General features: G+C 49.5%; 1 protein-coding gene across 4 annotated transcripts in view; it reads left to right on the forward strand.

The window, feature by feature from the left end:
- The first annotated feature begins 2873 nt into the window (after positions 1-2873).
- sh3pxd2b (SH3 and PX domains 2B) overlaps positions 2874-12908 on the forward strand; it is a 40725-nt gene continuing 30690 nt past the window's right edge. Inside the window, exons 1-2 of one of the 4 annotated variants that reach the window (XM_030438791.1) lie at positions 2874-3438; positions 6909-6989. In XM_030438791.1, the coding sequence (XP_030294651.1) occupies positions 3367-3438; positions 6909-6989 (153 nt within the window). In that variant the 5' untranslated portion in view covers positions 2874-3366. The remainder of the gene's footprint in view (positions 3439-6908; positions 6990-12908) is intronic. The other 3 variants (XM_030438793.1, XM_030438792.1, XM_030438794.1) reach the window with 3 other exon arrangements.

Here is a 12908-nt window from a genome sequence, read left to right on the forward strand (position 1 = left end):
TTTCACTTCTGATCAGTTTGTAGAAGACGTGTTGAGTGATGGTGAGGTCCGACTCTCTGTGACGGTGAGGTCAGACTCTCGGTGACGGTGAGGTCAGACTCTCGGTGACGGTGAGGCCCGACTCTCGGTGACGGTGAGGCCCGACTCTCGGTGACGGTGAGGTCCGACTCTCGGTGACGGTGAGGTCAGACTCTCGGTGACGGTGAGGTCCGACTCTCGGTGACGGTGAGGTCCGACTCTCGGTGACGGTGAGGTCCGACTCTCGGTGACGGTGAGGCCCGACTCTCGGTGACGGTGAGGTCCGACTCTCGGTGACGGTGAGGTCCGACTCTCGGTGACGGTCAGGTCCGACTCTCGGTGACGGTGAGGCCAGACTCTCGGTGACGGTGAGGTCCGACTCTCGGTGACGGTGAGGTCCGACTCTCGGTGACGGTGAGGTCCGACTCTCGGTGACGGTCAGGTCCGACTCTCGGTGACGGTGAGGCCAGACTCTCGGTGACGGTGAGGTCCGACTCTCGGTGACGGTGAGGCCCGACTCTCAGTGACGGTGAGGTCTGCCTCTCGGTGACGGTGAGGTCCGACTTTGGTGACATTCCGACTCTCGGTGACGGTGAGGTCCGCCTCTCGGTGACGGTCAGGTCCGACTCTCTGTGACGGTGAGGTCAGACTCTCGGTGACGGTCAGGTCCGACTCTCGGTGACGGTGAGGCCAGACTCTCGGTGACGGTGAGGTCCGACTCTCGGTGAAGGTGAGGTCCGACTCTCGGTGACGGTGAGGCCAGACTCTCGGTGACGGTGAGGCCAGACTCTCGGTGACGGTGAGGTCAGACTCTCGGTGACGGTGAGGTCCGACTCTCGGTGACGGTGAGGTCCGACTCTCGGTGACGGTGAGGTCCGACTCTCGGTGGCGGTGAGGTCCGACTCTCGGTGACGGTGAGGTCCGACTCTCGGTGGCGGTGAGGCCCGACTCTCGGTGACGGTGAGGCCAGCCTCTCGGTGACGGTCAGGTCCGACTCTCGGTGACGGTGAGGCCAGACTCTCAGTGACGGTGAGGCCCGACTCTCAGTGACGGTGAGGCCCGACTCTCAGTGACGGTGAGGTCTGCCTCTCGGTGACGGTGAGGTCCGACTTTGGTGACATTCCGACTCTCGGTGACGGTGAGGTCCGACTCTCTGTGACGGTGAGGTCAGACTCTCGGTGACGGTCAGGTCCGACTTTGGTGACATTCCGACTCTCGGTGACGGTCAGGTCCGACTCTCTGTGACGGTGAGGTCAGACTCTCGGTGACGGTCAGGTCCGACTTTGGTGACATTCCGACTCTCGGTGACGGTGAGGTCCGACTCTCTGTGACGGTGAGGTCTGCCTCTCGGTGACGGTGAGGTCCGACTTTGGTGACATTCCGACTCTCGGTGACGGTCAGGTCCGACTCTCTGTGACGGTGAGGTCAGACTCTCGGTGACGGTCAGGTCCGACTCTCGGTGACGGTGAGGCCAGACTCTCGGTGACGGTGAGGTCCGACTCTCGGTGAAGGTGAGATCCGACTCTCGGTGACGGTGAGGCCAGACTCTCGGTGACGGTGAGGCCAGACTCTCGGTGACGGTGAGGTCAGACTCTCGGTGACGGTGAGGTCCGACTCTCGGTGACGGTGAGGTCCGACTCTCGGTGACGGTGAGGTCCGACTCTCGGTGGCGGTGAGGTCCGACTCTCGGTGACGGTGAGGTCCGACTCTCGGTGGCGGTGAGGTCCGACTCTCGGTGAAGGTGAGATCCGACTCTCGGTGACGGTGAGGTCAGACTCTCGGTGACGGTGAGGCCAGACTCTCGGTGACGGTGAGGTCAGACTCTCGGTGACGGTGAGGTCCGACTCTCGGTGACGGTGAGGCCCGACTCTCGGTGACGGTGAGGTCAGACTCTCTGTGACGGTGAGGTCAGACTCTCGGTGACGGTCAGGTCCGACTCTCGGTGACGGTGAGGCCAGACTCTCGGTGACGGTGAGGTCCGACTCTCGGTGAAGGTGAGATCCGACTCTCGGTGACGGTGAGGCCAGACTCTCGGTGACGGTGAGGCCAGACTCTCGGTGACGGTGAGGTCAGACTCTCGGTGACGGTGAGGTCCGACTCTCGGTGACGGTGAGGTCCGACTCTCGGTGACGGTGAGGTCCGACTCTCGGTGGCGGTGAGGTCCGACTCTCGGTGACGGTGAGGTCCGACTCTCGGTGGCGGTGAGGTCCGACTCTCGGTGACGGTGAGGTCCGACTCTCGGTGACGGTGAGGTCCGACTCTCGGTGGCGGTGAGGTCCGACTCTCGGTGACGGTGAGGCCCGACTCTCGGTGACGGTGAGGTCCGACTCTCGGTGACGGTGAGGTCCGACTCTCGGTGACGGTGAGGTCCGACTCTCGGTGACGGTGAGGTCCGACTCTCGGTGACGGTGAGGTCCGACTCTCGGTGACGGTGAGGTCCGACTCTCGGTGACGGTGAGGTCCGACTCTCAGTGACGGTGAGGTCCGACTCTCGGTGACGGTGAGGTCCGACTCTCGGTGACGGTGAGGTCAAACTCTCGGTGACGGTGAGGTGGAGGTCATGTGACAGACGTGTGAGGACATCCGTGTTACCTGATGTTTACTGTTGGATGGACTGCTGCTGTGTGTGTGTGTGTGTGTGTGTGTCTTGTGAAAGCTTTGAAAGGCTCCTTTAAATAAAATGCATCATTATTGTTGTTGTTGTTGTTGTTGTTGTTGTTGATAAACTGTGATGTGTGGGCTGGGCTGAGGAGAGAGCCTCAGACAAACAAACATGTCCTCTGCTGAAGTGCTCTTGAGCACACTGCCTGCTGCTCACACACTGCCTGCTGCTCACACACTGCCACAGAGGTGTGTCTCTTCAGATGTTTGGATTTTGTGGATTCTTTGTGTCCAGAGGTTCTGATCCATGTGTCTCAGAGTCTAATACAAGGTTCATACAGCTTTAAGTGCGCAGAGGGGGCCACGGGGCCCCTCGGCTGCTGGTTCGCTCTGACGCAGGGGGGGCTGGTCCGCGGAGCCTGGTGAAGCCTCCCAGTCTCAGAGCTGGGAGTGGGCGAGCTGGGATAGGCTGGGAGTTTGGTCGGAGCCGTCATCGGGACGGGACGAAGAACCGACTGGTCGCTAAGTTGTGGCTGCTGAGCGGCTGAATGTTCCGACAGGAAATCTGACGCCAGAATTAAAAGCGTGTGTTGCGTCCGGAGGTTTTTACGGCTCCGAGCGTCCCGGATGACAAAGAAGCGTCGCCGTGCAGAAGTTTGTCAGCTCGGAGTCTGATCGCTCCTCAAACTAACGGACTGCAGTTTTGTGCTCTGACGGAGACGAAGAAGAAGAAGAAGAGGAGGCAGAATGCCGCGGCGCACCGTGCACGAAGTGACCGTGCAGGACGTCCAGAAGAGGAGGAATCCCAACAAACACTACGTGAGTCTCATTTTGTCCTCCGGACTGAAGTCAGGCTGCTGAGAGCAACAGATCCACGGCTGACTGCAGAACTTCTGCTTCCTGTCGGGAGAAGTTAAAAACAAAGAGAGTGTCAGATTACAGGGAGGCAGCGGACGGGACCCGGAGTCTGTAGACCGACCAGGACTTCTTTATGAAGCCAGTCAGAGAGGATTTATCTGATCCACAACCAGAACCGCGGTTCTGTTAAAGCAGCAGTGTGTAGGTCAGGAGAGGAACTTTAATCTGTTGTTGTTTTAATGTCTCAACATGTTAGTAAACAAACTGTGTTTGTTGTCATGACTGAACCAACAAACACACTGTATACTGTATGACTCTGGTGATATGTGGCGGACCCTGCCACCCCTCCAGCTCGGGCCTGTGATCCGGGACCTTGTGTTCCTCTGAGAGCAGCTGCTTCTTCAGTTAAAGGGAAAATGAATGTGTGAGTTTCTACAGAGTTAAACTTGAAACCTCACAGCGCAGTTTTAACAGTTTAAACAGTTTAAAGAGCGTTCTGGTCTCTCTTCTGTGTGACGGCCGTCTCACTCTGAATCAGATTCTTCTCTGTGAGCTCTGATTCATCAGGTCTTTGTTCAGAGTTCGATCTAACAGCAGCTTCACTCCCTCAGAGGGAGATTCACTCTGTGTGTTTGGGGTCTCGTTCCGCAGCATTCAGATGGAGCGGGCCCATCTCTGAAGTCTGCAGTCTGACAAACTGTCCTCTGGTGCTTCTCATACGCCTGCTGCCACGTGTGGCCGCGGCCGAGGAAGAGCCCAGAAAACATCTTCATGGGCAAATCGATCCAGTCCTCACACCATCCAGACTAATCCCCACGAGTACAGCTTTCAGATGGAGCAGCCCAGCTTTGTCACGCCTCAGGCTTTTCAGTTTAGACTGAACATCATACTTAGAGGCCCGGTAACCAGGAAGTACAACGCACAGAGTGTCTGAGCTCATCACAGGAACACAAGGCCATGTTTGAACAAGGGACAGGCCAAAGCGTCCGGCTGCACACCATATGTCATGTGGCTTTTATAGTTGTGTGACTTCAGCTGTGTGAGATACGTTGTACAGAAGTCATTTAGACTTTGTTTTAATCAAACGTGTCTGCTTTTATCCAGAGTTACTGATAAAGGAGTTAAGTTGAGACATTAAAGTTGATGATGTCCTGATGTAGAAGAGAGGTCAGGTGACGCTGCTGTCATTATCTCATCAAGTGTCTCTTCACTGCCTCACAGTATCTGCTCCAGTGAAGGTCCATTACTGTGTAAGGGCCCGGAGACTCAGAATCAGAACGTGGGACTTCTCCCTGTTTAAACTATCATTCTGCTGCTGCTGTTGGAAAGCTTGTGTGGGAGACAAGAATGTCAGAGAGACAAAGACTCGTTTCTCGCTTTTCTGCAGTCCGTAAACAGTGGAGTGTTCATCATGGTGTGTGGAAGTGAGTCGTGGAGGATACATGTGGGTGCATTCGTCTGCAAAAGTGCACACAGTCAGTTTAAAGTAACACACGACAGCTCAGGGTCCAGAGGGCCAACAGTGGGAGCCGCCGCCGGGCCAAAGCCTCAGCAGGGTCCGTGTTAGTTCCGTGTACATGGTGTGCGCCTGTATGTGCACTCGTATAAGCTGGCTTGTATCCATCTGTGTGTGAAAATGATGACTGGGTTAAGGCACCAGCAGACCCGCTGTGAGTGTTAGTGGTCAAGGACACAGAGTTCTCCAGGTCCCGTGTCTTCTCCATCTGTCCGGTTCAGCCCGTGTTGTTGCTCTCTGTACGTGTCGGCCGGACGCCTGAAGTCCTCCACAACACACGACATGTCTGTGAGAGTACGAAAAGCAACTTAGATCTGTTTTTTCTTGAAGCGATCATATAGAAATCAAAAATAGATGGAGCCCAATATGACCCTGCCCCTACCATGGACCCGTAGCACTTGGTAGCTAACTAACTAGCTAATTTTACATTGTTAATAGTGATTTCCTCATGACTATCCGTCTTTTGACGCATTTCAATGCTGCATTGAAATGATAACGTTAAGTCCAGCAGTGAAGTCGCTGCACTTTATTGTGCTCCTCAGCATCACAGCTGACCGGCTCTCTGACAGCGCCGGTTGCTAATGTTAGCCTTTAAGTTGAGACTAATTGCGAGCCATCAGATAAATGGTGTTGTAATAACACCAGAAGAAGACGGCATACAGGAAACGCCCTGTGTGACTGACAGCGTACTTCATGGGGTAGATTTCAAACACGACTGCTTGTAACTCTGTTCTGAGGGGCAAGCGGGCCCTGGAGGGTCAGGGGTCGGGGAAACAGTTGGATCTGGGCTTGGTCCTCACTTATAGGAGCAGTTTATTGGCAGTATTAGTGTTTCATTGCCCAGAGAAGCTTTTATGGCTGAAGTTATAGCTCTCCTTTCCGTCTGTAGAACTATGCTTCAGACTCATTTGCCATTGTAGATGTTGTACTTGTAGTTTAAACAGCGTATATGTCGTAATTCTTTTTACTGACTAACAAGGAAAACAAAGTAATCCGGCACCTTTTTGAATATGCCAGCCCTCCTTCGTAACTGTTGAGAATTCATTAGCTGGTAAATATCACAGACAGTATTCTGAAAATAGTGCCTTTGCTCATCTTAGTGTACAGATTGTCCTCACTTGGCTTCACTGAATTTGCCATAAATATGTAGTGTTCTGAATGAAGACAGCCTCCCTGCCGGCCTCTGCAGCTCCTGGAGGCGGTCCATCCGTGGCCGTATGTGACTCCGGTGCTCTGGAAGAGACAGCGAGGCCAGAGAAGGTCTGGGAGCGAGGCCAGCAGCGTTCAGCCAGACACCGAGAGCCACCAGGGAGTTTCCAATCACCTCCCTGTCTCTCCCCAAAGCTGCTGCTTCTTTAGTGAACATTAAGGACTGTGTCTGTTGCCTGCACTGATCAGGCTCGATGCTTAACTTGGATTATTTATGCTGTTTGTAAGAGGCAGGCAGACAAGAAGTCAAGTTGTAGCTTAACGTAGTGCCACAAAGGTTACAAAGGTAACACCTGTGTGTCTGTATTCTGACAGTGTGTGGAGCAAACTGGCCAAACTGTGAATTCATGTCATGTGTCATGTCTCCACCTCAAAGTCTGAGGTTGATGTTTCCGTTGCTGCTCTGCTCTTCCTGTTCCTTCAACACCTGCCAGGACAACGTCTCTCAGAAGACAGCTTGGTCAAATCCACTGCGTTGATCCAGCTGCATCACTTCCTGCTCAGGAGGAAGTGATGCAGCTGGAATGGGAAATGACATAATCGGATATCCCTGCTGGGTGCATGTGAACAGATGATGACACGGATGAATCTTGCTTGTCTATATTTTGTGGGAGATTACTGGCACGATGAGTCAGGACTGATGGTGTCGGTAATGACGGCGTGTTAGTTTAAATGTTTCATTTGTTTTTGTCCTCTGCTTCTCCAGGTTTACATCATCAAAGTGTCCTGGAGCGATGGCAGCACAGAAGTCATTTACAGACGCTACAGCAAGTTCTTCGACCTGCAGGTGAGCGAGGGTGTTACTGTGTGTGTTACTGTGTGTTACTGTGTGTGTTACTGTGTCTGTTACTGTGTGTGTTACTGTGTGTGTTACTGTGTGTGTTACTGTGTCTGTTACTGTGTCTGTTACTGTGTCTGTTACTGTGTGTGTTGGTGTGTGTTACTGTGTGTGTTGGTGTGTGTTGGTGTGTGCAGTTAGATTTTTGAGGGGTCAAGGAGTGCGATGAGTTACAGCTCTTCCTCCAGCAGAGAAACACGGGTCAGGTAGTGAATGGAATGAGTGTGTCCACACAGCGCTGTCCTGCTGCAGACCCTGTGCCTGTAGCCCGGCTCGCCCTGCTCCACCCATGTGACGCTGGTAATTATATTGTGCGAGAGGAGTCGGAAAATGTCCCAATGAAGTTAATAGAGGACAGTGATGAATGCAACGACCGCACTGATGACCACAGAAATGTCTGAATCATCCTTGAACGTCACGCTGGCAGTGTGTGTTGCACAAAGAGGGAATCTCATTAGTATCCTAGTTTCTCTTCCTCTTTCCAAGGTAATGGATCTGGGCCCCGGCCACGTCGGGGCTTACAGAGCCTGGACTCAAGGAAACCCAGGAAGGCAACCGCTTTTAATGAGCACATAGTCGATTCAGGAGAAGCAGACTGTCAGCCCTAATTGAATTAAATTCCTTTTAATTGATTAGGATGGTCCAAGCATGAGCAATGAAATGAAGAATTATAATGCTCCGCTGGGGTTTTCTCTCCGGCAGCAGAGGTAATGTTAACCAGAAGAATGCAAACTAGTAATTTCATTACTAATTTTGTTTTGTTTGAGTTAAGCCTACAGAAGCTGCCAACAGCCTCACATATAAATCAGCTCTTATCACTCTCATAATTGTTGTTTAAAGGTTGCACCTTTGTGCTGCTGAGCCCGGGCCAAACTGAAAGTTTATGCACAGCCATTAACAGTCATCTGTGTGGTTCTGAACACAGACGGGCAAAATCCATGTAGTGAGGGCTGTCGTCTGCTCTCTGCTGATAGAGTATAATGAGGTATTAAGTCGTCTGTTCAACTTCTGTCAGCCAGCAACAACAATTACAAACACTCGTCTCCTCCTACAGAAGCACAGACCCGCTCCCTCTGTCTTATTCAGTCATATCGGGTGTGTTGACACAAATAATCAAGCTTTCCAATAGTCCCGTGTTCACAGTGTAACACTAACCTGAAGCTAGCTGCAGGGCTAACAAGCTAACTGCTGCAGTTAGCAGTTATTCTGGTGACATGCTGCCACCCATTAGTTTTGAGTATGAATTTGACATCATGTTTATTTCTGTTGCTGAGTGTTCTGTCTCGATTCATGTTGCTGTGTGAACAATTTAAGATTCTGGACATTGAGGCTGAATAGTTGGATGAACATCTGTCGTTGGCTCTTGTGAATAACGTGTGTAGTATTCACACTACTTATTTGTTTTTTAAAGATTGAAACTTAATGAATTACGTCCTGCGAGAGATTCCTTATTTTGGTCATTTAGTACAGTTTGGTTCCAAGCTTTGCCTTGGATGTTTTGGCAGTGTTAACTGTGTTAGCAGTGTTAGCGGTGTTAGCTGTGTTAGCGGTGTTAGCTGTGTTAGCTGTGTTAGCGGTGTTAACTGTGTTAACTGTGTTAGCGGTGTTAGCTGTGTTAGCTGTGTTAACTGTGTTAGCGGTGTTAGCTGTGTTAGCGGTGTTAACTTTGTTAGCGGTGTTAGCTGTGTTAGCGGTGTTAACTGTGTAAGCAGTGTTAGCTGTGTTAGCTGTGTTAACTGTGTTAGAAGTGTTAGCTGTGTTAGCTGTGTTAGCGGTGTTAGCTGTGTTAGTTGTGTTAGCTGTGTAAGCGGTGTTAGCTGTGTTAGCTGTGTTAGCTGTGTTAGTGGTGTTAGCTGTGTTAGCGGTGTTAGCTGTGTTAGCTGTGTTAGCGGTGTTAGCGGTGTTAGCTGTGTTAGCGGTGTTAGATGTGTTAGTGGTGTTAACTGCTTTAGCAGTGTTAGCTGTGTTAGCTGTGTTAGCTGTGTTAGTGGTGTTAGCTGTGTTAGCGGTGTTAGCTGTGTTAGCTGTGTTAGCGGTGTTAGCGGTGTTAGCTGTGTTAGCGGTGTTAGATGTGTTAGTGGTGTTAACTGCTTTAGCAGTGTTAGCTGTGTTAGCTGTGTTAGCTGTGTTAGTGGTGTGCGTGCAGAGAGGAGGACGCTGGGGGGTGGGTTTCTTGTTCCAGGGCTGGAAAGTGTACGTGAGCCAGACATCTTAGCACCTGATGAGGCTAATTAATGACTCTTCATGTTGTCATCGATGCTCGGAAGCACCAAATCTCTCAACATAATTATATCAAACTAAGATAATCTTCAGTGGTATTGACTCAGATGAGCATGTATGAGATATTTCCAGCAGGGACATTCCCTGCAGGTCTTTACTCCGGCCAGGCCATCAGCTGCCTCCTCAGTGTGGGCAGCCTGCTGGTCGGCTCTCACTGGTGAAGGAGACATAGATAAACTCAGCTGGTCAGATTACAAGACAATATGTTTTATCTCCTCTCCGGTTTGGCATTGACATTGTATAGGCCAGCTTGAGGCTGTGGATGTGTTCATGTTCATTTGACATGTTCAGAATGTCATCAGCTTCACTGTGACGCAGGATTTTCCGTGCATGTGTCAGCATTGTTTGTAGAGCTGTTTTATGTAATTGTATTAAAAGGTAATTGTATTGTATTGGCCTGTTATATTGTGCATTATAAGGAGTGTTAAAGCAAAGGTGTGACATCATCGGACGTCATCCCAGCTGCCCGGCCAGCTTCCTGACACAGAGTTGAGTCATGCAGCTCGTCTGGTTACCGTTCGTAGCTTCCTGTCGTCTTCCTTCGCCTGTTTGTGATCCTGTCGTGTCTTCATACTGCCGGCTGTGGTCATCTGTCACTCTGTGGCCTGATGCTGTTGTCTTGTCATGGGATTAGGAGTGGTTTATATAAATATAGAAAAGATGATAAAAACCAGACAGGAAGTGTTATTCACCACATCCCGTCACACAGCTGGCCCGGTAGTTCCTTCTGTGTGATCACGGACCTCGTTCTCTCACTCACTCTGCTCTCAGTATGATTTCAGCATTTATTTAATTTGTATTCTTCCAGACCTGCTTGATTTTCATTATTTAAAGACGTGCATATTTTATATTGGGGCACATTATCAGCCATGTTTCTGTTATATAACAAGTAAAATCTGGAGCAGCAGGTTGTGTTGAGAAGAAACACACACAGGGTGTCACCAGATAATTCTCATCCTCACCCTCATTTGAATCTTTCACCTTTTTAAAAGTACTTCTGTTGCACGATCTTGCCCAGTAATGACTCTCCTGACAGATTAAAGTATTTACCTGGTGATGGAGGTGATAAACAAGAACGGTGTAGAATTAACTCAGAAATGCTCCGTCATGGCTGAAGAATCTCCCTCATGAGGGATGTCGTGTACATTTTAACTTCCAGCAGGAGTCAGATGTTCCTCTCACCAAAGATATTTCTGCTACTTCTCACCCACCTTTTCCCTCCAACACCTAAACCTCCGTCTCTGTGTAGCTGCTACCACGACAAACAGCATCAGAGTTTACTTTCCATTTCTGCAAACTGGCAAAGGACTCCACGGTGAGACAGAATTATGGTCTGCACTAATGCATAAATGTATGTAATGCAAAGTATGTGTTAGTCTTGCAAGCTGTTGAATACTGAGAGAATGAATTTAGCAATTAGCATTTTCACATAAAACCTGTGGGGTTTTCCCCTCTCACTGTTTCACTGTTATATTGTGAACAGAAATAGAGTGATGTGCTGCTCCAGACAGATGGAAACTGTAGAGACTGTGTTAGAGAGCGTGGGGTCGTCCCTGAGGCCCCGCAGTTTTATTTCCATGTCACTAAGAAGAGTTTCCATGCTGCACACGTGTCCATCCCACTTCACAGGCGTAGTCTTCCAGCATTCCCACTTGCCTTTGATTCAGGAAAGACTTTTACTGTAGGAAAGCTGAAGGATACATCGCAGCTCGCTCAGTCAGAGTTGCACAGCTGTCACATATTTTCCATTTGCAGTAATCAAGTAACAAAAGTTTTTTAAGGGAGGGGGCCGGTTTATTTTGCTCGGGGCAAATGAGGCTGCGTGTAGTGAACATTTCACAGAGCAGCAACAATGTGCTCATTTCTCCTCTCTTGTCCATCAGCCATGTTCAGAATAAACTGTGCTGTATGAACACTCGGGCAGGAACAATCAGCCAAAACATGTTTGTGAAGCACTTTACTGAAGTTCTTAGTCCTCAGTGTTTGTGTGTTTGGGATCTTGTTGTTGTGGACTAAATAATGTGAAAGAAGATGATGGGCCACCTGAATGATTACTCAGAAGATACCAAGAACCATCGATGGGACTGTGCTCTAAAAAAACATTAAAATGTGCAGTGCTAAACACCACGAGCAGCCTTTTTAAATTTATTCTTCATATGCATCATTTATGACTGCTGAGGATGTCAGTGGTTTCCTTCAGCAGCCTCATAGAAAGAATGTGTGAATGAAACCCTGTTTTGCTGCTTAACCATTTGTTGTCTTTGGACCGTCTTGATTTAGATTTCCAGTTCTTATTATTTGACAGATGACAAGCACAACCGGACCCACTTCCTCTTCCATCACTTACTCCGCTGTCTCCGCTTAAAATGACAAGGAACCAAACAGAATCTGATTGAAACTATCGTGAGAATTTAGATTTGGGAAGTTGTGCTTCACATGGTGACTGTTGACCTGTTGGAGGTGTACCCTGCCGCTCCAGAACCAGCAACCAGGAATAGAGTGAGTGGGTCTCTAGAATCAGTGGATGAAAACTGTGACTGGCTGTGAGGAGGTGGTGTTGGGTAGCAGTACACCGCTGAAACACTGACAAACAGCATGAGATTTAAAACATTAGACCACTACAACTCGTACAACAGGAGGGTTAGAGAGGATATCATTCAGGTTCCATTAGAGTCAACGCTGCTTTAAAAAACAAAAAAACATGATTAGTTCAAATATACTTCTTTAGTTAACAGTTTCATCCCAGCACCAGACTGAGCTGAACCACACAGCAGCAAATAGGTCATTTAATGTTTCTTAACAGAATTAACTTCAGTTAATGATTAAAGATTATATTCATATCGCCCATGAAGATGGTAAATGACAGTCTCGGGTCAAGAACCTTCACTGAGCCACAAGCGGACCCTCGGGTGCTGCTGTTAAACTCTGCTGTGACCTGTTTGGAGATGGATATGACATAAAGAGATCAACTAGTGTAGACCACTTAAAGCACCAATATCTTCTATGAATCCCCAGACACGTGCCTCAGCTGTTACTGTCAGCTGACGCCAGCACAGAATACTAACCAGGAGACCAGATTCAGTGACAGTCAGAGAAACAGGAGCAGACTTGTGTAAATGAAGGTAGATGTTATTATCCATGTAGTCTTCATCTGTACCTGCTCACTCTGCTCAGGGATGTGGGACGACCAGCGGAGTCCATACGAGTTCACATTGAGCTCATCCTCACCTGTTTCCATGGAAACAGTGAAAGCAGTCATCAGCTGTTTGACTGAATTTTATTTCATTTCTACCCAAACAACTGACCAGCATATCAGTTAATCAAGATCAATTATTTCCAGAGCTGTTACAGTTGATGATGAGCCCGTGACATCATCACTATAGTGTTCAAGCATGAATGTACAGTCAAAGAATCTGAGGTCTACTGAGTCAGGCCTGCGGCAGAGAGAGCAGCCATTGTTCTGTCCTTTATACTCTCGCTCAGCAGAGTCTGGGCGTCTCAGATCCTCTTTATTAGGCCTTTATTTGCAGGCTGATGTGGTTAAAGCGGATATAGACTAGACAAATTATATCCCGGTGAACGGTTACG

Source organism: Sparus aurata, chromosome 13, assembly GCF_900880675.1.
Source record: "Sparus aurata chromosome 13, fSpaAur1.1, whole genome shotgun sequence".
Classification (NCBI taxonomy): Eukaryota; Metazoa; Chordata; class Actinopteri; order Spariformes; family Sparidae; genus Sparus; species Sparus aurata.